The 27,292-nt window shown below is 39.7% G+C and overlaps 1 protein-coding gene across 1 annotated transcript in view; it reads left to right on the top strand.

Annotated features, from left to right (window-relative positions):
• Nucleotides 1-25,983, top strand: part of IQCM (IQ motif containing M) — a 106,881-nt gene extending 80,898 nt beyond the window's left edge. Inside the window, exons 9-10 of the mRNA XM_063135087.1 lie at nucleotides 3,952-4,110; nucleotides 25,853-25,983. Of these exons, the coding sequence (XP_062991157.1) occupies nucleotides 3,952-4,110; nucleotides 25,853-25,983 (290 nt within the window). The remainder of the gene's footprint in view (nucleotides 1-3,951; nucleotides 4,111-25,852) is intronic.
• Nucleotides 25,984-27,292: the final 1,309 nt, after the last annotated feature.

Here is a 27,292-nt window from a genome sequence, read left to right as displayed (position 1 = left end):
ATGGTCTCCCAACAGATATCAGGGTAATTGAAGTCCCCCATCACTACTACATCACACTTCCTTGAAACACTGGCAATTTGTTTCTCAAAAGTTTCGTCCTCGTCTTCTCCTTGATTGGGTGGTCGGTAGTAGACTCTGATTATCATATTCTTTTTATTCCTAGCCCCATTTATTTTAATCCAGACGCTCTCGACGGGGCTCCCAGTCTGATCCGCCTGTATTTCTGTGCAGGGATAGGTATTTTTAACATATAGTGCAACTCCACCTCCCTTTCTATTTCTTCTGTTCTTTTTGAACAAGTTATATCCTTCAATTGCTATATTCCAGTCATTTTCTCGGCCCCTTTTCATGATGCTGTCCATCTCCTGCTCCTTCTACTCATTTTTTCTTCATAAAAGAAGACCCAAAAAATCCACTTTTTTTCACTGTAACTAAACATGTCGTCATTTCCTGCTATGTGCAGGAGAAGCATGTGGTAAAAACGCCCACTGAATGGGCCACATGGTCATTGCTTACTTCCTCTTTCTTCCTCATGTGAAGAAAGATGAAGCTGTTTGTCCTTACTGTGGGGCAGAAGAAGGGGGCAAAGCAATGGTAGGGAAATGCAATACCCCCTCCCATCTGAAGATGCTCTATTTGTTGGGTTGTTACGTATTTGATAATCAGTGTAAATGGAAACTTACTCTCCCCCTACAAAGTCCTCTGTGGCTTCTTAGTACAGGTGTTCTTATTTAATATTGTGCTTATATTTTTCAAAGGTTGCTGTTGATTTTTGGCCTTCTGTTCCTTTGGAATATATATTATGACATGTTATGGCAGTACTGAAGCAGCTGGACAATCCCATAAGTATCCAACAAAGCCCAAGTCACTGTGTGTGGCAATGCGGCAGCCCCATCAACAGTTAACAGGATTTTTGGGGAATTGTTAGCTCTTGCATAACTTGCTCACATATTGCTGTACCATTCCTTCCCTTCTGTTACAGAATCATAAGGGGTATTATATTTTGGCAGAAGAATGGGACTGCATGACTGGCATTCCCACACCAGTAGTTCTAACTTCTTTTTATTTATTTCCCTAAATTACAAACCCTTCCTGCCCTGCCTTTGAAATCCTGTTTTTTCCTTCTTTTTGCAGTTTCACCTTTAAGCTGTTAAAATCCTGACCTTCTGAGTCTTCATTAATGAGCTTACAGTTACATTCCTGCTTAAGGAGAAAACATTGTAACTAAGGCAACAGATGCTCCATCAATTTAGGAATAAGGACAGTCTATTTTGGCTCCCCTTTTCTTGGTATACGAGCACAACATTTTTCACTTTGATGAATGGATTGCTCTGTTTATAATTTTTATTACTAATGAACAGAAGTGTTCAATAAAAATGACATGACAAAAATGTATGACGTTCACTTATTTCATGTTGAAGTAAATGAACCCTATTGCTGAAGTGGTTTCGGGGATAATATTCTCAAAGTTTGCATTTGGGAGCTCTTTAAACTACTTTAACAACTAGTTGAGGTGGAATCTTTGGTCCTGAGTTCCAGTGTAGTTTAGTTCAGTCCAGTTTTTCCCAACCTAGTATTGTCCATATGGATTGGACTACAACTCTGATTATAAATCCATCCTGGCTGGGTTTGATAAATTTGTAGTTCAGCATATCTAGAGGGAAACAGGTTGGAGAAGGCTGGTTTAGTTAAAACAGAGAAGGGATGTGTGATAGAATAGACAGGTCAAGTGGCCATATTTAGATATTACTTTTGCCTTTAGAGAGCCAAATGAATTGTATTTGGCAAAGCAAATACAAATATTTCTTGTCTTTAGAAATGTTACTTTGGCAGCTCTGATTATACACAGCAGAGTGGGAGAGGCTCCTTATATTAACTATTTGATAAAGCTGCATGGTAGATTGTTAATGTCTATTATAAACATCCTGCATCTACACAGAAATAAACAAGCATGGCAAACCTTCATCTCAATTTGGCCGTCTCATCCTGTGGGCTCACATGAAATGGGCTACTCCCATTATGTCTCTGACATATTCTAAACAATTGTCTATGAGTGGTCTTCAAATATACAAAGGGCTGCCATGCAGAAGATGGGGCAGAACTATTCTCTGTTGCTCCAGAGGGCAGAACTAGAACCAATAAGTGGAAATCACAGGGAAGCAGGTTTTGGCTAAGCACATTAGGAGAATTTTCTTAACAGTAAGAGTTGCTCAGGAGTAGGAAAGGCTGCCTTGGGATGTGATGGGCTCTTCTTCACTGGAAGCATGTAAGCAAAAGTTGGATGGCCATCTGTCAGGGGTGATGTAGTCACATGCTGCTTTGCATGCTTCATTGCAGATTTTGCACTGAGCAGGGGTTTGGACTAGATGACCTGCAAGGTATCTTCTAAGTCTGTGGTTCTATGTGACTGCTACCTCTGGCTGAGGTCTTGACACATGGAGAAATCAGTTACAAAGTTAAAACATAGACTCTTGACCCAGATAGAGTACAGTGCTGCCTGGCCCAGTTCAGAGGATTAAACAGCTACTTGGAGATAAGAAGCCTTATTTATTTCTCTATAAAAAAAACATCCTGCTTTCCCCCAAAGTCAGCCTAAGCTTGTTTGTTTGTTTCCTTTAGGTCAATGAAAGAAAATCAGGCTTCTACCAGGCTTTGATTCTAGCAGGCTTCTTCATTTTTCAGTTTTAAAAACTTTTAAGGTGCAATTGTATGCTTGCTTAGATAGAAACAAGTCCTACAACTCCCAGCATTCCCCAGCCAGCATAGCTTGCTGGGCTATGCTGGGAACTGTAGGGCATTTCTTTCTGTCTAAATGTGCATAGGGTGACACTCTTAGTGGGTTTTTCAATCTTGGCTGCTGCCAGCTTTTACTTTATTTTCCTTCTATTGTTTTAAACATTTAAGGTTTTTAAATTATGTTTTGCATGTTACGGTTTTCTGTTTAGCTATTGGGTGATATAGAAAAGTAATAAATAAAACAAAATAGATAAGCAAGAAAAAAATCTCCCCTGCCTGAGATGCAAGTTTGGTGTTGTCAAAGATGGAGCTGGATGGAATTTGGGAGTCGGGCTTTGGCTGTCAGTGATGTACATCTCTGTGTGTGTGTCTCTGTCTCTCTCTCTGTCTGTCTCTCTCTGTCTCTCTCTCTGTCTCTGGCCTTAGCTAGACCTACCTTTTACCACACAATGGAGGAGTGAAAATCTCGCATTGTGATTAATGCCAGATCCCTCCTCCGTTTACACGTAAGGCATGACGACCTCAGGAAGAGAGGTATTGCGCCCGCCATTTTTAATTTTCTGGCAGCGCACAAACAGTTGTGCGCAAAGGTACGTGTTTTTTAAATTTTAAATTAATTTCCCCACTCCCCCCACCCTATCCCTGATGGGCACAGTGCTCTTGAGGAGCGCTGCACCCTGTGTGCGAATCCCAGGTCCGCACGACTAATCGTGCAGAGCGGGGTGAAGCCGTGGAAACGGGCCACATTTTTCATGGTCTCGGGTTCAGCCCAGGACTATGGAAAAAGTGGGCCCAAAGGGGTGGGCTCTATCCCAGGGCAAGGGGGGATGTTCCCTCCCTGTACCTGGGATCCCCTGTGCATCATGTGGACGCACAGGGACGATCCCGGGGTTCGCCCCAGGATATAGCCTGGTCTAGCTAAGGCCTCTCTTTCTCTCTCTGACCCCATATGCTGTCCTTTAATCTTAAATTGTTGCCATGCCCCTCAACATGCAGAATGAGAAGTGTATGTTTGATTTTCCAAATAAAATAAAATGACAAGAGCTCTCTGCAGTTGCATGTTACCTCCCCTGTCTAGCCATTGGGGCTCCCAACATTCTTCAGTCAGCCACTAGCTATTTTACTAGTAGTGATGAATACATCTTGTGGCAGTGAGTTACATAATTCATTAAGCACTGCATTGTTTTTCACAGAGTAGGCCCTTTGTCTTTTCAGATTCTGATTCAAAAATAATAAACATCAATAAAACTCAAGCCGTTGAAATGGCGTTCATGTTGTATCCTCCTCGTGGTCTCAAACTAAAAACTGCAGCTGTTCCTAGGTCAACTTGGCTGAGACCAATCGTTGATGGGGAAGATGGTTACAAATATTTAAGTAAGTTGTTGTTCTTGTTCTTATTCTTGTTAGCAGAATCTGATTATTTTTCGGAGATTTTAAAACAGAAACAAAACATCCTTGGGCGCTATTGAATGTGTATTGCTCTGTACATCTCTATCTACATCTTTTCAGCAAATAGAAATTGATGCATTCTATTATTAATCAGATATTTCAGAATAATCACTTCTTGGAGACTTATTAGGAAAAGCCATTTCTCATTTCTCAAATTTGTTTAAGAGGTAAGGATTCAAAAAAGTGACTTTCAGCTAGCAGCAAACTCAGGGACAAACACACATTTTTGCCATGTGAAGGAAGCAGGCGGAAGAAAGTTTGTTTTGAACTCAACACTACTTGTGCAATATCTGTAAAGTTATTGCAGATTAAAAAGGATATAAAGTTGTTGCAGATTAAAAAGGATATCCTTAGAAAAAGGATATGGCACATAAAGAGTGTCCCACTATTGTACCTAGCAGCTTGTGGCTACTCTGTCAGTACAACATGAATTAGTGGTCTAATATATGTGACAGGTGAGCTATTATTGTTATTTATTTATTTTAATGCTCCTTTCTGCTTCACAAGGGCCCCATATCACAAGAAAAAAGATATAAAACAGTAAAAATAAAACAGAGGCAATCAATTAAAATCAATGCTTTCAGTAGGTGTTTGCCATAGCAGGGAGATCAGGCCATTATTACACATGCTTTGGTTACATCAGGGGTAGCTAGATGTTTTGGCCTACAACTCTTTCATCCTTCAACATTGGCTAGGCTGGTTGATGGAAGCTGTAGGGCATAGTATATGGAGGGCCAAAAGTTGATAATCCAAGCTGGACTCTTGAATTATGTTCTTTATGGGGCTGCCTTTGAAAATTATTTTGAAACTACAGCTGGCTCAGAATGCTGCTGCCAGGCTTTTGTGTTTCCCCTCATCTAGAACAAATTCAGTATAATAAAACAACCAACTGGGACTGCACATCACATAGGAAAGCACAAATCTCTCTCTAAAACTACAGGCCCTAGCTCAACTGCACAATCTCTGTTTCTAGAGAGGAGCTTGGGCCTGCAACCCAGAATGTTGTTTCTCCTGCTCAATCATTGCTTCTGGTTGGTGCTAGGAAATCTCACAAGATCTGGATAATAGATACATAGATAGAGGGAAGTAAGTTTCCATAGAGGGAAGAAAGTTTCTTCAAGCCTCATTCCCCCTCTCATGGTAATGGGATTGTTGTAGCTTGGGTTGGGTCCCCATAAAATGTAACCCCCACCCCATTAAGCTCAGAGCCTGATTCCTTGCCAGCTGCAGTTTTGGGCACGAGGAAGACTGGTAATCAGAATACATTTGGAACATTACTGTTGTGGCTGGTTCCAGTTAGTCCTTGGGGCTTGTCAACAATCCCCTGGATTCTAGGGGAAAGGACCAAGGAAAGAAAAGAGATGATGAGGACGAACTGTCCTCTCTCAAGCAGGAATTGGAGACCTCTTCTCCTATCCTTAAACCTGGAATGGTGGGCTTTCACTAGCACTGTTTATAGTCAGCAGGGTCTTCTTCAGGACGTTGTTATGGATTTTCTACCTTACAAGGCTGGAGATACTGTATCATTTTGAGTTACAGTGGTTATTAAACTACTTGACAAGAGAAATGCAGCAGTTGCCTTGAAAAGAGATTAGTCTATTAAAGAAAATTCTTCTGTGACACAGCAACTTCTCTTCCTGTAAACATTGTTGGAAAGATAGCCCTGAATATTTATTACATGCTTCACTATCAATTCCCAAAATACTGCCAGACGTTCTTTGTTTCTTGATTCTGCTTCAGTGACTCCTGCAAACTTTCATCTGACAGGTGTACAGCAAAGAACTGGACATTTATTTACAGATTTTATATTTTGTAATCATTTTATGCTGTATACCTTATACCCATATCCATGTACCTGGGGGTCACCTTCATTGAAAGTTTTGGGATTTACATTTGAGTCGATGTGCATAGAATAGTGCTGTTAGAGGTCAACTGGTCTAATAATTCAAGTCTCAGGCTATAATTAGACATTGCAAGAGCTGTGTGGCTGCTGCCAAACATGAAGCCCCATATTTCCTCTTCTTCCCTTCTCTGTAACATCTAGCACTACAAGACAGGTGATGTATTCTCATCCTACTGTGGCTTAGATCCAGAATTGCCCTTCTGTCAATGACAGGGCTCCTTCCATTTGCAGAAGGGACTTGGATCCAGTGATGACTCCTGATGGAGGAAGGATGCCAGAGGTGATCTTTGGAAGGATGTCAGAGGCATTATGCTCAGCCTCCCATGACCCTCCAGAACAAGATCCTTAGGAGCTGGAAGGGGCTGAAGCAGGAATTGGTGAAAATCTTGTTCCCATTTCCTCCAGTGGGCATATCCCATGCACAGACTTCTGCTCACGGAAACTCTGGATCTAACCCTGTGAGTTTTCTTGTCCTATTGCAGTCCATGGGCTGCCACTTGCGGGAGGAAGGGCTTTGTAAAACTAGAAGTTTTACTAGAACTAGAAGATTTACAAAGATGAAAAGCAAACATGGAGGCAACCTATAAAGTCAAGTTCTGAGTTCAACACGTGTGCCACTTGTGCACATTGTGTCTCGTTACTGAAGGGGGTGATCATCCAATAGGATGCCATTTCTGTCTAAATGTATTACTCTTTATTTGTAATATGTGGATCTCCTCCATATCAATTGCACACTAGATTTTAGAGCAATTGCCCATTACTAATTTTCATTACAAACCATAAAACCATGTTTTAGCTGTACTCTTCTCAGATGTACTCAGATTTACTTCGTTTCTGAGGCAAACTAAATATGGAATCTTGCAATGCCAACGTCAAGAATAATTTTATAAGTAGAATCACTTTCAGGTAAAATGTTAGTTCCACTGGTTCCTGCCTTTTTTTGGTTCAGACTGACTGGTTAAAAACAAACATTGATTATTTTTCTGGGACAGAGAGACATAAAATTACTGTCACAATAAGATTAGAAAAATAATTGGGCTATTATTCTCAAAATGAGTTATGCATCATAACTAAATGCTGAAGAGCTTTCACCCTAAATTAAATAATATAATCAAATAATAAATACAACTTTAAAGAATAAAAGCAGTTTTGCAGTTTGAATTTGGGCAGAGACAGGGAGCTTACTGTTTTTAGTTGGAGGTGGCTAAAACAAAGGCTTTCTAGGAGTGCAGTTGCTAATGCAATATCTGATGCGATGTCTAGCTTCATATTAGGAATCTGCTTGTTAGTATATGTAACTATTAGAAAGACATCATAACTCTCCAGTGCCCTTTCTCACCTCAAAGGAAGTAAGGCTGCAACCTTATAGGCTGAGAGTAGGCCCCATTGAACACAGTAGGGTAGACATGGATAAATTGCACTGTAAATCATGGTCCATGGCTAGCACTATGTTTTTGGAGGCTCTAGCAACATCCTCTCCAGCCACCACTGCCCCCCCCCCCGTGTACAGATTAACAAACTTCCTGAGTGGTAAGGGTGAGAAGTGGAAGGACAAGCAGCAGTGCTGATGGGTGGCGGTGCTGATGTCGGCACCTCCTTAACTTTACTTTTTTATTTTCAGGGGCTGGGTGCTGAGAGAAGCGATGACCATCCTCATTCCCCCACAATGCCCCTAGGCCCTGACAGAGCATCACAGACTGTCAGGGGCAAGGCCCACAGGTCTTGGGGTGGGGAAAGAAGGTGTCAGCCACAGCAGTGGCCCAGCTTAGCATTTTTTTCAGCTCCAGGCCCTTAATTGCATTATGCCAGGTTACATTTTTTGTGACATTCGGATGAGGAGAAAATATACTCCTCTCGTGATGGCTAACTGGTTTGTGAGCCTCATGCTGAAAAGATTCCTCACATTGTGAAACTTCAGTTGTGACGGTTAATTCATGAACATGCGCAGGACCAACCTTTTACATGTGGCTCTGTGATGCCAAAGGGAACTTTGCTCCCAATGCAAATAGCAGCTTGGGATGAGAGATTTTTGTCAAGATCACAGCAGGGGAGGAAGAAGTTAATCTCTCCTCCCCACCTGCTGCACTCTAGATAGTTATTTGACCATTCCCATGCCCAGCAACTGCAATTTGCATTTTTAAAATGTGCAATATGGTGCATTTAACTTCTTAAATGCTTGTATAATGCATGTATAAAGTTTTAGAATGTATTTTAAGTATTAGCTTTATATTTTCTAACATGTTAGCCAGCTGACTCACTAGGCTGATTTCTCATTATATTGCAAAATTACCTTTCCACCCACTTGAGATCTTTTGCATGGCGCAAAATTCCTTCTACAAATTTCCACCCACCCCAACTCATGCATATCTTGTGAGCAGTAGAGCTGAAATTAGTTTGTAGACAAGAGAAATTCAAGCAATTCCTCCTCATTCAAATTTGCTTGCAAATATATGAATTGATACCCTCCTAATATAATTCTACTTTATCTCCCATGTAGACACAGTATTCACAATTATAGGTGCTGCTGCATTTCTGCATGTTAGGAGAATAATATGTATTTAATTGTAAATACATCAGATTTGGCATGTTAATGTTTATTTTGCTGCATGTAATTCATAAAACATTGGGTGACCACTTCTCCGTTCCTTGGCAATTATGCTATGGGCTTCCACAGGGTGCTATCTTGTCCCCAATGTTGTTTAACATTTATATGAAGCCGCTGGTAGTGGTTATTAGGGAATTTGGAGCCAAGTGCCATCAGTATGCTGATGACACACAGCTCTATCTCCCTATGACTTTTGAATCAGGTGAGGCTGTGCAAGTCCTGGATCAGTGCCTAGACTCAGTGATAGTCTGGATGAGGGCCAATAAACTAAAGCTGAATTCTGGCAAGACAGAGGCCCTTGTGGATGAGTAGTTCCCAAGTCTGGGGGATAGGCTCATTGCTTATTCTGTATGGGGTTGCACTCTCTCTGATAGATCAGGTTTGTAGTTTGGGGGTAGTTCTAGATCCATCACTGCCTCTGGAGGCCCAAGTGGTCATGCTGGCTTGAAGTGTGTTTTACTAGCTTTGGCTGGTTCACCAGCTATGGTCACGCTATGACAGGGCTAGCTTGCCCGGAACGGTACAACTCTAGTAACCTCAAGACTGGATTACAGCAATGCGCTTTATGTGGGACTGCTCTTAAGGGCATCAGGAAGTTGGAGCTTGGCATCAGGAATGTAGCAGCTTGGCTTTTGTCAGGAGCTGCTCCTTTTCAGCATGTAACTCCTTTGCTGAGGGAACTGCACTGGCTGCCTATTCAAATCCTTGATTCCGAGCCAAGGTGGGCTGATTTGGCCCACATCAGCCCAGATCCAAGGTGGTACTGGGATGCCCCAAGGTGCCCCGAGGCTGAAGCAGATCAGCACTGAAGCCTCAGAGCACCTTGGGCTGATTTTGGTTTCCCCCTCCTGCCTGGGAAAGCCCTGGGAAGCAGCTTGGGTGTGTTAAACCTTCCCTCTTCACATGTGGTGAGCTTGATCTGAGTAAACAAAAAGTAGAAGGAATAAGTTAAGATGAAATGAGTTGATCCTTTAGATATCCTGGTCTCAAATAAGGGCTGAGCCAAAAATTTGCAATTGAGAAAGTTCAGATCTAAATCTTGGGGGATGGAGGTTAAAGTAGGGAACAAAACTGCCTTACACTTTTGCTGTTGTGTGTTTCGCAGTGGTGGCCCTCTCCAGATGGCTTTTGGCTGCTGCAGCCACCACCAAAAAAAAGAGGATAGAAAAGGACAGTAATGTGTATAAAATTTGCATATGCTAATTTATACATCTGCCTGCAAATTTAGAAACAATTACTATAATTTTAAAATATACATAATATATCGCAGGATAATGGGGAAGACTGTGACAAGGGAGTGTGACCTGTGTGCCTGCTAAGTCTGCTAACTGTTGGTAACTCTTGATGGCCAACATTTCTTATGGTTTGTTAAACTGTAATCGGACTGAGCAGCCTTTCAAACACAGGATGCCTTCAAATAAAGGACTATGCTCAGCCAAGTAGGACACATGGCCAACCTACCCCACTCCAAGAGATGCTATATGATGATCTAGCACAGCAACTAGAATATGTTTGAAAGAACATATTCTCCCTTATGAGCCTGCCCGTGCTTTGAGATCTTCTGGAGAAGCCTTTCTTTCAGTCCCACCTCCTTCACAGGCACGCTTGGTGGGAACATGGGAGAGGGCCTTCTCGGTGGCTGCTCCGGTGCTCTGGAACTCTCTTCCTGGGGAAGCTAGGCTGGCTGCTTCCTTGATGGGCTTTCGGAAGCAGGCTAAAACTTTTTTGTTCCAGCAGGCCTTTGGAGAATAATCTGGCCCTCCATCTATGTTAATGTCTTATAATTTTGTTGTGTATTTTAAATGTTTATGGTTTTGTCCCCCCCCCCATATATATTTTAAACTTTGTAAGGCTGCCTTGAGGCCCAGCATTGGGCAAAAGGCGGGATACAAATAAATATAATAATAATAATAATAATAATAATAATAATAATAATAATAACCATATCCTCCCAGAACCCTCCTTGTAATGATGCTATGTGGCTCAGCCACCAAGAAAATCACTGCTGCCACTGTTGTGTGTGTCTCCACTGAAAATATCCCTCTATCTCGAGTGGCAGAAAGGCTCAGGCATTTTGGCTCAGCCCTATTCCAAACCATTTAATGATTTAAAGGGCAAACCATGCCAAGCAAGTGGGCTTGGAAACAAACTGGAAGCCAATAAAGATGGCATAATAGCAGAGAGATATGATTAAAATAAACACACACACACACACTATCCTCAGCTGATGGTATGTTTGCTGCATTCTGTACAGTATTATTGATTTTGTGTGTGCATTGGGCACAAAGAAATCATACCCTATGAACAATATTGAAATGGTTAGTTTTTATCTAGAAAGTTCTGAACCAATGCATTACAAAAGAGTATTAGAACAATGGGGATGGCTATTGAAAGTGGCAATCTCAAACAAAATATACTGATATTTTAAGCAAAATCATATGCTTTTTTTTAAAAAAAAAAAGCAGTGAGAATAACATATCCAATTGCAATAGTAAGCAATTATTTTAGTGAAAGAAGTAGTAGTATGTTTTTTCCCCTCCTGAGACAACTGTTTCCTGACTAATCAGACAGAAGAACAGCTTCAAATTTGCAGTCAATTCAAGAAATTTAGGAATGTCAAATCTGTGATTCATGCTTGTAGTCTCTGGAATATAAAAACAAGTGACAAGATTGATATCCCGAAAATTCACCAGTACGCTATTCATTGCTTTCTTTTAATTTGAGCTTGGAAATGTATTTAGTATTTATTGCAAGACTGTATAATGATAGACTATATATCTGAATAGAATAAGTTACTAGGTTCCTTGCACTTGATAAACACATAAATATTATACTGCTGCAATCTTGCCTCTTCATTCTTTCTCAGGTGGAAACATGCAAATAACCCTATGTAATCCAGAAAGAGATTTGTGGCAGCACCGTTGATAATTTCCCATGCCTCTCATTCTCTGTTGTTAGCCCCTTTCTCAGAGCATGGATCTGTTCTTAGATCCCCTACACAGTTGTTGGTCCTTCCTAACCTTCGAAACAGATTAATACCAATAGTATCATCATCTGTAAAATATATCCTTTTCAGTATATTGATGCATTCCTGTTTTTAACATCATTTCTTAACTTTGACACCTCAAGTGCTAAACATATTGTTTGGAAATAAACTCTACTGAAATCAATACCATACCAGTCTGTCCTGGGCCTGAGGTAAAAAAAGTCATTAAGACGCTTGTGTTATCAACAGCTACTCTTGAGCCCTCAAGAAGTGTCAGCAAGCATTCTTTTGAAAACTCCAAAGTAAATAGTAATTCCCTTTTGTTCAAAACATCCCTTTAATAACCAACTTGTTTAAAAGTTCACTTTGGCCCTTTCTACACCTAAGGATTATCCCAGGCAAGTGGAGGGATCATCCCTGCTTGCTCCCGGGATCCCCTGTGTGTCATTTGGATTCACAGGGATGATCCCGGGGGGGGAAAGGCAGGTCTAGAAGCGGCCTTAGTGTCTAGTAGGGGGCCCATCTTATACCAGGTTGGAGTGCCCATCTTATACCAGGTTGCTAGGTTTTAAAGTATTATTTGAAAATTGGGGCATTGAAAGGTTTTAATTTTTGTGAACCGCCCAGAGAGCTTCGGCTATTGGGCGGTATAAAAATGTAATAAATAAATAAATAAATAGGTGGTTACACAAAACTGGAGAACGTCCAAAATTACCCAGTGAAAAGCAAAACAGATAGTTTTATTCTTCAAAGTAGCCCAACACCTTTAAAACATACTAGTATTCTATGTGGAAGGAGTTTTTCTTATGGGGGAATATTCATCAAGCAGGACTTCACCTGCAGTTCTAATTGGGATAGCTCATATACACATTTACCATCTTAGAGAGAACTTCACCCTGGTAGTTGGCTGCTAAAAGAAAAGAGGTTAAGTTTTTGTTGGGCACATGCAAGCCATTGGATGAGCCTAGTTGTCATTCGTGTTTGTTTCAGTGAAATTTATCTTCAAATAACATGCTTTAGACTAGTTTACAAAATCAGTATTCTACAGCATATATAGCTTAGAACTGTTTTGAAATAACTGATATGGAGATATGTGGAATTTTCCCATAATTGAATGTTAATGGTATCTTTTGTAAACTGTGTGAAAGGATGATTTTTGCAGAGCAGTAATTTATTATTTGGATGTGTTTACATATTTTACTGATAATATACACCACGGTATTTGCATCTAACAGGATGTTTCGTTCTAGTTATAAAGCTGTTGAATGCATTTTTTTTTCATTTTGAGATCTATAGATGTCCTTGTCCTTAGAAACTGTCACATTATGCACAAGCTGGGAAAAATGTAAGCATCTTTGAGAACTATTGAAATCAATGAGACATAAGTCCCCATTAACTGCTTAAGCCCCATTGATTTAAATGTAATCTAGGTCTGCTTAATTTCCTCCGGTTTGCACATTAGGCATATGAGCCACTGAAAGTTATGTGTGCTTTTTATTGCATAAATGTGTGCATAAATTTACTTAAGTAAATTTAATCCATTTGAGTAAGATACAGCCATGCTTAACCATTTCACTTGTTGTGGGGGGGGCACCCCATAGACTATAGCTCACATGGGAAGGGTCTTGAGGTTGGGGAATGGCCCCCAGATCTCCTGAAGATGCCAACCCCTGGTTTAACCTATGGTAAAAAGTGGGCCTTGTTCTTTGCATGTTTCCTGTCCTCTTTTCCAGCCACCACATATGTGGAGAAAAATAGTCTTGATCTGCCTTCGCTAACCTGGTGCCCTCCAGATTGTTTTATTTTTCTCCAACTCCCACCAGCCCTGCTCAGCACGGCTAATAATCAGGAATTCTGGGAGATGTAGTCATTGATGTGAGTTTTCCAGAAAATGTTGAATTGGAAAACCTTCTAGTGTAAATTACATTAGTTTTTTTTTCAGATTCAGATTTTTATCATGCGGTCACAGACCCAATAAAAGCAATACCAACAATCATTAATTTAAAACCATAAAATCACAGTCTTTTGTTCAACAGGCTAAAAGAGTTATTCAGAATGGCTGGAGGCTGTTGTGATACCAATATTTAAAAAAGGTGACAGGGAAGATCCATCCAATTATAGGCCTATTAATTTACTGTCAGTTGTGGGGAAGCTGTATGCCAGTTACTTAAATACAAGGCTCACCACTTGGATAGAAGAGGAAAATATCCTGGGAGAAGAACAAGCCGGTTTTAGGAAGGGCAGATCAACTCTTGACCATTGTTTAGTCCTAAACCACCTGGCAGAAAAATATATGAATTCTTATGGAAATTACATTAGTTTGCATAGGGCTATTTGCATATGAAAATTTTCAGTTTGTATATTAAAATCAGAATTATAATGCATTTTTAAAAAATCCAAGAATAAATTAAAAAAAATCCAACCCAGCATACACACTCAACTACATAGATACCAAAATAATAATAATAATAATAATAATAATAATAATAATAATAATAATAATAATACAAATTGTAGGAGGTAAAACAGTCAATAATAAATGAGCTAAAACCACCATTAATGTCAAAGGGAATGAAATAGCAGGACTTTAATAGGCCCAGGATAACAAAAACTTCTTAGCCTATCTTGGAAGGAAGGTAACGTGGGCACCAGGTAAATTTTCCTAGGGAGAGCATTCCACCGCTGTGGGGCCTCGGCTGAAAAATCTGCTTTGAGCTTCTGATTGATGGGGCACCCAGAGGAGGGGACATACAGAGGAGGGTTATGTAAATAACAATTTGCTGCCTTTTTATGACACTGCCTCAATTTGTCTAATGGTAGGGCTGGTCCTGACTGATCAAATACACCGTATGTACTTGCAATGGCTGAATTCATGAACATATGGCAGAATACTGCTTTGTATGGCTTTAGAAATTCAAATATATTGCATAACTAATATGGCCTTGAGTCAGTAACTGATGCCTATATAAAGAATTTTACACTAACATTTTTTTTAATGTTGGAAACTTAATGATAAAATCTGCAATATGGTATGGTATTTGTTCCTGCATGGGTTGTATGGAAAATGTGATCTTGTTATACAAACTGAATTAAACAGTATTTTAAAAGGTGAATTGTTAAAAATAGAAATGGCAGACCTTTTACATTAAGATGTATGTGTGGCAGAAATAGATACGCAAGTAACTCTGATTTTATGGTTATATGTGATATTTCTGTCGAAAAAATAAAACCTGCAACCATTCCAAAGCAAATATAATGAATTGCATTTACAAGGGTGTTTTCCTGGGTGGAAAAAACCAAACAAAACCGAGAACACAAAAATGAGAACTTCTTTACTGTAAACCCGCAAATTTATTTGTTGCATTTCTATAGCACCCCATAGCCGAGTCTCTCTGAATCTGTTACTTTAGTGCCCAGTTTGGCCAAGGCTTTATTTGTTCTCTCCAAAATAGTGGGATTTAGTCCTGAAGAATAGGAGCTGGGAAAAAGGAGCTCTATTTTAAAGCTAAAAGAATGCTATGAGCTCTCTGGATAAAAAAACCAAAAACATTCTCCTGCTGAGCTCCCAGTTTTTTGGTCTGGGACACAGTCTGTTTAATCATATCTTGTAAAAATAGCCCCGTAATTTGGCTATTGCCACCATTCTTTAGCAATTATGTTTGTATCCAGAATTTTAATTTAATTCTACATGCAAGAAGCAGGCAAAGGTGGGTGGGGAACATGCTTCCATCAGCTTCTTCAATCACTGATCTTGTCAACTGTTCACAGAGGGTAGTTCGCTCTATCTGTGCAGGCTCTCCCCGAGATTTTAGAACCCTGGAAAATCAGGAAAGAAGCTCTCCTTTGCAGTCAGACACCCCACATGTGTAGGTGACAAGAATGGTGAGGGAGGGAGGTGGAGCTTACATATGAGGAGAAAAAGTTTGAAAGAAAGAATCTGGTGAATTGTATAACCCTATTTGTGCAAACTGCCATTCCCAAACTGATGTCTGAACTGTCAGGGAGGCTGTGCTCTCTCCTCCTTGATTCTGTTATGGAGGAGGGGCCTCCCTCTTGAACATGGGTGCAAAAAATAATTCAGCCCAAAGGACCACATGTGATGTTGGCTGGGGGGGGTGTCAGGGGACACATGCGTACACACACACACACACACTTACAGATTGTTCTTCCCTCACTGCTAACATTGGTGGCAAAAGTATGATGTATCGGGATCTCTGGAAGAGGGAGTGGAGAGTACAGGAAGTAGGTACATTGGATGGAGAGGGGGATTTGGCAGTGGTGAGTAGGTCAGGACACCCTGGTGGGGGTGGTCATAGTAAAGGCCTTGAAGGGCCGCCTGCAGGTTGTGCTACTCAGGACAGAAAGCTTCACAAGCACAGCTACCAAACCCCGCCAGATCACTTGGTAACACTACCAAATCATGAGGAGGCTTAGGAAAGAATATATCTAGACTTTGAAAAGAATATATATCAGAGGTCATGTCTGAGGAATAGTTAAAGTCTTGTAGTTTTAGCTAAGATTTAATTAGAAGTACAGCACCATGTACATTGATGGTGCTATATAAATAAATAAATAATAATAAGTAGTCTGGAAGGCTTTGGGCTTGGTCAGCCTTTGGAATGTTACAATCTATGTAAATAGATTTCTCTCAGTGTTCTCAGAGCAGAGTTGTACGAGTGTGAGACTCTTTTTTACCTTTTTCTTTAAAAGATCTCAACCATGAATGCAGTTGTTATACGGTTGCCCACTCTGTGGACTATTTCCCTTTCTGTGACCACCTCTGGGCATCACCTTTTACTCTCCCACTGGTTCTGCAATTCTCTAACCCCTTTTTGGTCCCACAGCAACCAGCTTGGCACATTCTGCACCTTTTATTCACCTTCTACTTTACTGTTGCCACCATATAAATCAGTACCTTACCTCAGGTACTTAAAGAATCCAATCCAGTGTGAAAGAAAATAACTCTTATTTAACAAGAAGTTCATGCATTTTATAAAGCTTATTGTTTCATTTGTTTCAGTACTTAGTTGTTACAATAAAGATGTCTGGTACTCTTGCCTATTCTATCCTCTAAATTCCTAATCTAGCTCCTCCTGCTCCCTCTTATCGCTAAAACAATAAACCACAGACCCTACACTAATCTATCCTCTACAGCAGAGTAACCCGACCCTCTCCAACTAGTAACTACCAACTGACTTTAACTGTCACTCCCCTTCACACACTCAAATCCAACAGCCAATCAGCATTCACTCCAACATTCCATTCATTCACTCCCCCTCCCAACAGAATTAACTACTTACCAGCCTTATCATACAAAGTCTAAATAGCATTTACATAACAGATAAATGGCATAAAACAGTGAAACATCACAGTGTGTTTCTATTCCCCACAAGCCACCTGCTTGTCTTGGCCTTGGGCAAGAAACTGTCTGTGAGAAAATGTGTGGGATTTGCAAAAGAGATACCCAGATTAAAGTGTCATCTTGGTGGGCTGAGCAGTGCCGCCCTGTTTGGAGAGGGAAACTGCTGAAAGGCAAAAGCCTCTGTCAAGTGGTTTGGACGAGGCCCAAGCCTCACTTATTAAGCTGGTGCAAAGGCAAGGAGCCTTGGCTAGGAACAACTGCTCTGCATTTCCCAGAAAACCTCCCTGATTGGATCCATCATTGTCTGAGAGTCTGGGGGCACTCTGAACATGCTCCCTCCTAACTGGAACTTTGGATTACTAAGAAACTTCCATGAAAAGTACTGTGAGGTTTTTTATAGACTTGAATTCTTATTTGCTGTGGATTATCTGTCATTAGCTCACTGGACCAGCAGACTGGGTTTAATCATTGGTTGTTGGACCTTTTCTCTTCTCTGCTTGGACACATGCAGTGAGGAGTGGCCCTTGTGAAAGCTGTGGCAGGGAACTCCTTGCATTTGAGGGTTTATGTTCCCCGTCATCTTGTTTAGATCTTGACCATGTTCCCTTTGAGTTACCAATGTATGATCCAAGGTTGGACTAGCTTACTTTTGGTGGCTTGTTTGGCCTTTTAAGAATGTGATTGCTTGAGAGATCAGGTCAGGAATCATCCCCCTCCCTTGTCCGAGTTTGGAACCCGTGTATGGATTGACCTTACCTTGTGTTCAGAACTGTGGAGATGGCAATGGGGAAACCACATTGATGGGGATCTCGTCGTGTTAGTAGTAATTAGCTTTTGACTGTTCTGGAATTCGTTGGAGCCTATAGCTACTGACCATCAGCTATATGATTTCTGAAGTGTGTAACCATTAAGCTTTTACCACGGGTTTTTCTGCAATAAAGAAGTTTCACTGATTTGGGTGTCCCATGTCAGTTTGTGTGTTTGCCAGAATGTGTGATGTCAGGTCTCCCAAGGACCCGGAGACCTGACATCATGACGGCTGAGTTCCCCCTGCCCTTCTTTTAATTACCCCCTTTTTCTGAATGTTACTCTGCCTGCAAGCTTTCTAGTATTTAGAAGCAGTCATAACTCAGGGGTAAAACACATGGCTGTTCCCCCCCCCCCAAATAAGTCACCTTGAGAACCCATGGTTAGTTGGGATGTTCAGGATGGTTAATAAGTCACACTCCATAGTTAACAAGCCACCCTGCAGAAAATGTCCTGGGTTCAGACAACACCCCACCCCGTGATTCAACAAACACCCCAGAGTCAACAACAACCTACACTCAACCACTGAGTGTGGGTTTGCATGTTGTGTGAACAGCTCCATAGTTTGGATGCAGAAGGTCCCAGGTTCAATTCCTGGGGTCCCAGGAAAAGACTTCTGCCTGAGACCCTAGAGGTCTGTTGTCAGATGCCAGTCAGAATAACTACTGTTTATTTTTATTTATTTATTTCATTTCTGTACTGCCCCATAGCCAAAGCTGAGCAGTTTACAACAATTCATAATAATACAAAATACAACACAATAAATATAGTCTAAATTCTTTAACACAGAAAGATTAAAATAATGTAAACAGCTAAAAACAATTGAATTCAAAATATTTTTTCCCTAAAACAGCAGACAAAGATGCCTCATCATATACTATTAAATGCCTGGTAATGCAGTGTGACCTGGCACCAAAAAGATGACCGTTTCTGCGCCAGACGGGCCTCATTGGGGAGCTCATTCCACAGTCAAGGGGCCACCACTGAGAAGGCCTTCTCCCTTGTTGCCACCTTCTGAGCCTTCTTTGGGGATGGCACTCAGGGGGAGGCCCTAGATGTTGTTCAAAGTGTCTGGATATGTTCAGGTTGGGAGAGGCTGCACTACATGGAAACATAGTCTGACCTGTATAAGGAAACTTCCTATGTTTCTAGTATTCTGTACCAGTGTACCAATTTTCTGAGATGTGCTCCTCAATTTCAGGTACAAATCATCCTTGGAATTATATGATTTGCTTACAGGAGGCATGGGTAGAATCCAGTCTGGGTTTCAGTCAGAACCAGCCAGAACCCTAAAGGAGCTACCTGAGATGCTAAACCTATTGAGGAGGCAGAGTTCATCACCTTGGAAAGCTCCTTTAGAATTCAGGCTGGTTCTGACTGAAACCCAGAATGGATTCACAGCCTCACCAAAATCGGAGCCACCAGCCTCCACTGCTTCTGGTGCTGACAAAGTCCTAATAACGACAGTGCAAATGGGTGATAGCCATTTTTTTTATTTTCTTGAATCAATCTTGGCGCTTTCTTCATTAAGAGTCTTTTTGAGAAACTTTATGGGAAGGGTTTAAAACTAATATTGAAAGGAGAAGGTAATCTTCACGTTGTCAGTGTATAACCAGAGAGAGTCATTAGCTAAAAGTTTGTGTTAATGGATACGTACTGACAATATTGCAGTAGCTTGTTTCTGTTGCAACAAGGCAGCCCCAAAGAAGCATGAAATTCTTATCAATGCTACCATATAAATACTAATTCTGATGCACTTTACATTTATATAAGGGTGACCGAGTGTTTGTGCAGAGCATCATAATGTAAGGGAACAATCAAGATCAGTCATCCACTGCTTTGTATCACCAGCTGAGTGGCCCCGACAATAATGCAGTTTGTGATTATTGTTCTTTTTAAAAGTGCTAATATTAGCACAAAATGTAATCACAATTATTTCAAATACTAATTGCATACTCTCTTTTTTGGCAACTGAAAGATGTATTTGCAACAGGCTTTATATAGGTTTGGATAAAGCCTGTTAATAAATGGTTTGGGAGGGCAAATGATCATTCCATGTTCTACTAGTACACTAGGTTATGATGCTCACCACCCCTCTGAGTCTTCACTGATCCTGGGAGGAATGCTGATACCATCCTGTGACCAGCCTGAGCAGCAGAGAGCCAAAAGACTAGGGCTGGAAAGAGACCAGTGGTTAGCTCTTTCGCGGATTCTGGAGGCAGAATCTGCCTGTTTCACCTTCTATGTATATACGTATACGTATACATATATATGCATTCATTTATGATGCAATTTTCCCTAATATATGTATTTTTCAAGCACTTTCCCCTAATAAATGCCTATTTGTGTGCAATTTCCCCTAATACATGCATTTTTTGTGTGCCATTTTCCCTGATGTACACATTTTTGTATGTGTTTTTGAATTGCATTGGAACAGTTGGAGAAGTGTGAAAATGAAAGGATAATTGCTTTCTGGTTTGTGTATTAGGTCAGGAAGTGCGAATTAGAGCTGCAATCCTATGTATGTTTAGACAGACAAATGTCCGATAACTCCCAGAATTCCTCTACTATGGTTGACTGGGGAATGCAGGAGGTGTAGGGCTTTTTCTTTTAAATCTAAACATGAATAGGGTTTCACCCTAGGTTAGTGTATATTAAAATACAAACCAAACAAAATTTACCCCCATCCCGAATGCTGGCACCACGACAACATGGGGCAGTACTGATACATGAATATTATGTAGGGACAAATCATGTTTAGATGCTAAAACTGGTCTCTTGAAATTAGCCATGATCTTTAATTTACTGTTCTTCCTATTGGATTGCATCAGAATCTTGGTACCCAAAATAATAAATTAGAAAGACTCAAAATAGGCAGATACTTAAAACTGATCACTAACATTATTGTTCCAGATTTTTCTTCTCAATTGCTACTTATTCAAATATTGAGACATATCAATTCAGTACTTAAAATAAAAACAAAAAACTGACATACAATTTACTATCCATCCACCCTCAGTATTTATCACTTGAAAAAATACAGAAATATAGGAGATACAAATGGGAAATATAGAATTCTCAGAATATATATGTGTGTGTGTGTATATATATATATATATATATATATATATATATATATATATATGCACCCATATTTGTCTTAATTAATCTTAATTTTGCTCATGTTGTACCAACACAATTAGTTATATTTATAACATACTTAGCCATAACAACTGTAGTTGCACCAAAACTATTCTATTCCCAAATATTTACTTATTAGTTCTGTAGAAATGTCATTTCTTGATAAGTAGTTATCGTATCAGTTGCCTAAGAATAATCGTTGCTTATTTCTCCTCTTTCTAATGCATTTTAAATGCTGTGTTGAATCCACATTAAGTGTGAATTCCCTTGTAAAGTTCCTATTAAGGTTAATATAATTTTAGCGTTATTCCTTAATACATATTCAAGGGGATTATCTCTTCATCCATATAAAACAGCTAGTTTTGTAGCTAAAGGATCAATTCACAGTACCTAAAATGTAACTTGATGGTGTGTGTGTGTGTGTGAGAGAGAGAGAGAGAGAGGGGATTTTTTTTTTTTTAAAAAAAAAAACAATCTCACAACCTGAAACCTGTACATGTTTGTATAAAATGATGAAGTTAAGATTATGAAAAAGTAGCATAAGCTTCCTTGGAGCCATGTAGCAAGATACAGACTTTAAATATAAATAAATAAATAAATAAATAAATAAATAAATAAATAAATGTGGGGGGTTTGTAGCATCATATGTAAATCTGGAAGCTTCTGAATTCCTTCCCCCCTGACCTTTGTTGTGGGCAGACCGTGAGAAGGAAGGCAAACAGCAGTCCTGATAGCTGGCCATGCCTACCTCATGAATGGCGGCTTGGAGAAAATCTAACTGTTTGATTGTGTCTTCTTGCATGACCTTGACATCTAAAGAAGGGTGGTTGGTAAAGGCAGTCATTCCAGGGAGGGGGAGGTATGCCTCTTGACCTGTGGTTGACTCTAGGTCAAGGGGGTGGAGAAGGGCAGGGGTCTTGGGGAAGGACCAAAGTTTGCAATTGGGCCTGGACTGAAGCCTTGTGTAGGGGACGGGACACAAGTTTGTACCCAAGCTCCCTTTAGACTTTCCTTCTCAACACTGGAAAGTCAGAGACTGTGCAAGAGGGACAGGGATATTGAGGCATATGGCGTCTGTGTGTCTCACACGCCCATCCCACTTTTAGCCCTCAGTGTGAGCAGCTCAAAGATAAGGTTGTGCAAATCAGCAAAACTTGAGCTCACTAAAATTCTCCAGATTTCATCTTGAAGCTTGTTCCGACTCGGGTCCATATCAGATTGTGAGTGTGTGTGTTCCCCCCCCCCCCAAAAAAAAGTGGAGCATATTTTTCTAAATGTATGCATAAGTTGTACACCTCTTTGGAATGTACACATTCTTTCCCCATTGATAAAAGGGTATTCATGTTCATTTTTAAAAAGTACACATTTTCTTATGTGCATTTTCTCATGCACATTTTTCAAATGTATGCATGCTGTTGAATGCATTTTTTGGTCTGCAGATCAAATTGCATGCTTGGAAATGTATGGACTTTGACTGCAGATTGTGTCTAAGTCGATGTCCGGTCTGGAAGGTGTGAACTGGGTGAATCCTGATCAAAAATGAATTGAAATGAATTTCTCATTCATCCCTACTCAAAGCCTGCATAGGGGTTGAGCAATTTTCCAATTCATTGGCAAAATAGATAGATTTTCTGAGCCTGATTAGAAATTGAACTATGTGTGTGTTCATTCACCCATCACTAACAAAGCAATTTATTCAAAAGAACCTTAAATACCAAGTAATATTTCATAATATATTTCCCCCAAAACATATCAAGTAGCATTTTTAAGAGAATAGAAGTTGGTAATAGATTATATTCTTGCTACCAGAATCCTTTATAGAATTGTGTTTGGTTTCTCACACATACTGCCAAAAGAGTACATGGCTTCTTGCAGTTATGTCTTCCATCTGTTTTCTTTCCTTGATTCTTTCATCATTCTGATTTCCAGTTCCCCCATTTGGTTTGGGCTGATTTTTACAGAGATTTACAGTTTAAAAAATAATCTAAGTTAAATTGTAATCCAGCACATTGGCTCTAACAGTAGTCAAACATATGTGTCTGGGATTTCAAAAACAGGAAAAATGGAGATAGATTCCTCCTGTTTCTTTGCACCAACATCTGCTAAACAGAGATAGATTGTCCCAGAATGTGAAGGTTCCATTTTTGGAGGGTCCCTGATTGACCTCTTCATTGTGAATGTGTTCAGTCCCTTTTCATCTCAGCAAGTAGGCATCACAGCTGTTAAAAACTAACCGTATGTTATTCAGACATTGCATGAAAAATGCTTCTTTTTCTTTATCCTTAACATACTACTAATCAATTTCATTGGATGCCCCTGACCAGTAGTGTTTAGAGGCCTGAACACTGATTTCTCTTTATTCACTCGCTCCACATCACTCATATTTTTAACATGTCTATTAGGGTGACCATATGAAAAGGAGGACAGGGCTCCTGTATCTTTAACAGTTGTATTGAAAAGGGAATTTCAGCAGATGTCATTTGTATATATGAAGAACCTGGGGAAATTTCCTCTTCATCACAACAGTTAAAGCTGCAGGTGCCTTGCCCTCTTTTAAATCTGGTCACTCTAGTGTAGCTCCTGCAGCTTTAACTGCTGTGATGAAGAGGGAATTTCACCAGGTTCTCCATATATACAAATGACACCTGCTGAAATTCCCTTTTCTATACAACTATTAAAGATACAGGAGCCCTGTCCTCCTTTTCATATGGTCACTCTAATGTCTATCATGTCTTCATTGAGTTGTCTTTACCCCTTAAAGCAAAAATCCTCAGCCTCTTAAGCCTTTTGAGCTAAAGACACTCCATCTTTCTGATCTCATAGCTCTTTTTTGTATCTTTTCTTTGGACACAGAAAATATTGTTCTGCAATACCCTTTCTGAGATCCGGTAACCAAACTACGCACAGTTTTCCAAATGTAGTCATACACAGATTTGTATAACCATATTATGGTGCTTGCTGTTTTATTTACATTCCCTTTCCCAGTAGTCACAGACAATAAGTATGACTCTTTCTCAGCTAGAGCATAATGACCAGATGTTTTTAGTGAGTTTTCTACTATGTTCCCGAAGATTTCTTTAAACTGTTGTAGGCTGTGCAAACCCCTCTGGCATATTTGTGAAATTAGAATTGATTTGACTGAGTCACTTTGGAACTGCATTTCCTTATGTTGAATTTTATCTGCCATTTTGTGATATATTCACCAAGGTTGGAGAAATCCTTTTGGAATGTTTTGTAATCTGTCTGGGGATTATCCTAAATAAACTGGCGCAATCAGCAAATTTGGCTATTGTTCATCCCTGACTCCATATAATTTATTTATGTTAAATAAATCTTTGGGGAACCTCCTGCTCACTTCTCAGAATGAATTCTTAAAAGTTGGTGAAGCAAGATTCCCATTTACAGATGCCGTGCTGATTCTTCCTCAGTAAGGTTATACTGGGGTATAACCACTGTGATTACTATGGCCCAATGCCTGTATCTCCCACCTTAACTTCAGCTCAGAGCCCTAACACAGGGCAGGTTCTTGGAACAGCCATGAAAAGGCTGCTCAACTGTACTGGAAAACGTCATTCATCTGGAACTCTTTTACTTGGTTGAAGAAAAGAATTGGCTATGCTGCAACATGCATGCTTACATAGCCACAGTTCATCTCTACTTTTATTAAAGATACTTTTGCCATTAACAAGACTGCATGGAGAGGAGGGTGGGGAACAGTCATAGCTATACAGAGTATGAGCCGCTGTAGTTTTGTGTTGCCTTGACTTCATTTTTGCAGAGATTATTACTTCCATGCCATGGAAAATGATGATTGGTCTCATAGCACTTAGATGAAATCTTTCCTTTTATGATGGAGAACTAGATTTAAATTGTTGTAGGATTGTTCTAGCACTAGCACTCCTGCCCAACCTCCATGTGGGGTAATGTATTTTCTGGTGGGTTTGAAGAATGGACAGCCAAACCTACAATTCTATCCCATCTACACTTGTGCACGGTTTTTGCTCTTACGCTCAGGTCAATTTTAATTATAGAGTGCTTGCTGTCACAACATTGGCTCACAAATCTATATCTGGAGAATCTCTCCTGCCCTCTAGAGGAAGTTAGGGTCAACCACTTAGTTGCCTGCCTTTCTGCTGCATCTTTTTTTTTCTTGTCCTGCATTTAATAGTTTGTACCATTTGCTAAGCATTATTAAGCTTCTAATAGTGATGTTACTGCTATTGCTGCAATAATATTTGTACTTTGTTTTTGGGTTTTTTACGTTCTCAGGTGTCCTAAAAGGTTCATGGAAAAATCAAGGATAGCAACCTATTTTAAAATACATTTCTTACCATGGCTGGGGGAAATGAAGGTTTTACATGACTCTCTCTCTCTTGCACACACACACACACACACACACACACACACACACACATATGCATGTGCACACATGCACACACTAATATCACTTCAGTTTAGAAATGAGCGTATACATAAGCTATGCTAAGACTCCTGTCACATTCTGGGGTCTTTGAAAACATCGTGGCAAAGGGTTTTCAAGGCCATAGTATCATATATTTTTGTAAGAATCAAGCATCATATTTCAACATCAGCATAGTGAATATTTTTGTGAATGAATAAAAGATGCATAAACTGTCATTTATTTAAAAAATACATATATTTTATGCTTCTTAAGCATATGGCAGATTTTGTGGCAATGCATAACATTAACTGTGAAAAGATGAAATCTATAGTAGCTTCCACAATACTTCATATAAATAACCTATCACCACTGTTGTCTTTGTCCACAATGAATTCAGTTTAGATGGACCATTATTTGTACACTCTTAACTTACCAATAAATCTGTTGATTTTGTATTACAGCGGGTGGACATCCTGTATTAAAAGCAGCTGATATTCGAATCGCTGGAGCTTTAGTAGCTGCATCAATCCGTGAGAGAAAGAAGAAGGAATGTGAGGCTGATAAATCAGTGTTTTCAGGAGACAGTGACTAATACAGGATGCAGTTCATACCCAATTGAAGTAAAAGGCAACATCTGATTGATTATAATGATACTGGATTGCGACCTTAGTTCTAACTTCAGTTTATCTGATGAAAATTCCCAATATACAATGGAAAGTGTTTCGTTGTTAGACAGCCTGATGTAGAGAGAAGATAAAGAAACACCACTTTTGTGTTCATCCCATCCAGAGAATTCCTATATGGTTACAAACAACATAGGTAGGGGTTAGAAACCTACTTTGTAAAACATCTAGTATCACTTGGACCAGCAGTTTAGTTTTTGGCTTGCCCTATGGCATTGTGTACTGCCAAATAAATGTGCCCATGCTTTGCCCATGAAATGTTACTGCCTTTTGATTTCAACAGCAACAAAAATTAACGAAAACCACCAGTGTTCCATTTATGTTCTCTAACAACATGTACCCTTACAGCATAGTCCTATGCATATCTACTCAGAGGTAAGCCCCATTGCGCTCTAGTGTGTACAGGATTGCACTGTAAAAAGACAGTGTAAGGTCAGTAAAGAGAAGTCTTTACCTTTCAGTAGTCAGTTTTCTATAAATAAATTGGCACTTGATCCTCATCAAAGAGCAAGAAATATTGGATATGCTCTCTGAATGTCCATTGTAGGTTTTTGAGCCAACTACCTGATGGAAGTCATCACTTATATGTAAATGAACTGTCAATGGTTTGCCACTGTTGGCACTCACTGGACTGTGAAGGGTATGTCTTAATAAGAACCAAAGCTCTTCACAGGCTTTGATTTACTGGAAATAAAATAGAAAAGTCCTCTGGGATTACGAAGGACACTTGTTTCAGATAAAATGTCTAGACAGTAGCAATATATCTGGGGCTTTTATTATAGCAAAACTGCAAATTAGAATGGAGTGCGCAGAAAGTTCCTGTGACCCGACTGAGTTCAAAAACACTGTTTCTGACTGATCTTTTTTCAATACTTAAACCTATATGAAATTCATAAATAAACCCCTCCAAATGCAAAATTATAAAAAGAATTCTGTTCAAGGTTTCAAAGTCACCATTTAGATTTATTACATTTTCTGGAGTTACCCAAATTTTGCACCATCTCAACAATATTATTTCTGTTCATTATTGAAAGAGAAGTTATCGTAACATAAAAATAATTCCACATAATCATAGATGCCTGGTTTCTAAAAAAAAAAAAAAAAAAATCTTAAGAAGATAAGAGCTTCTCCCTTCAAAATACTGAAATCCAGTTCACCAATCTCTTTGCTTTTCTACAAATCGTTACATCTGACAAAAGAAAAAAACAAAACATGCTG

This window comes from Elgaria multicarinata, chromosome 10 (genome assembly GCF_023053635.1).
Source record: "Elgaria multicarinata webbii isolate HBS135686 ecotype San Diego chromosome 10, rElgMul1.1.pri, whole genome shotgun sequence".
NCBI lineage: Eukaryota > Metazoa > Chordata > Lepidosauria > Squamata > Anguidae > Elgaria > Elgaria multicarinata.
This window is presented reverse-complemented; position numbering and strand designations above follow the sequence as displayed.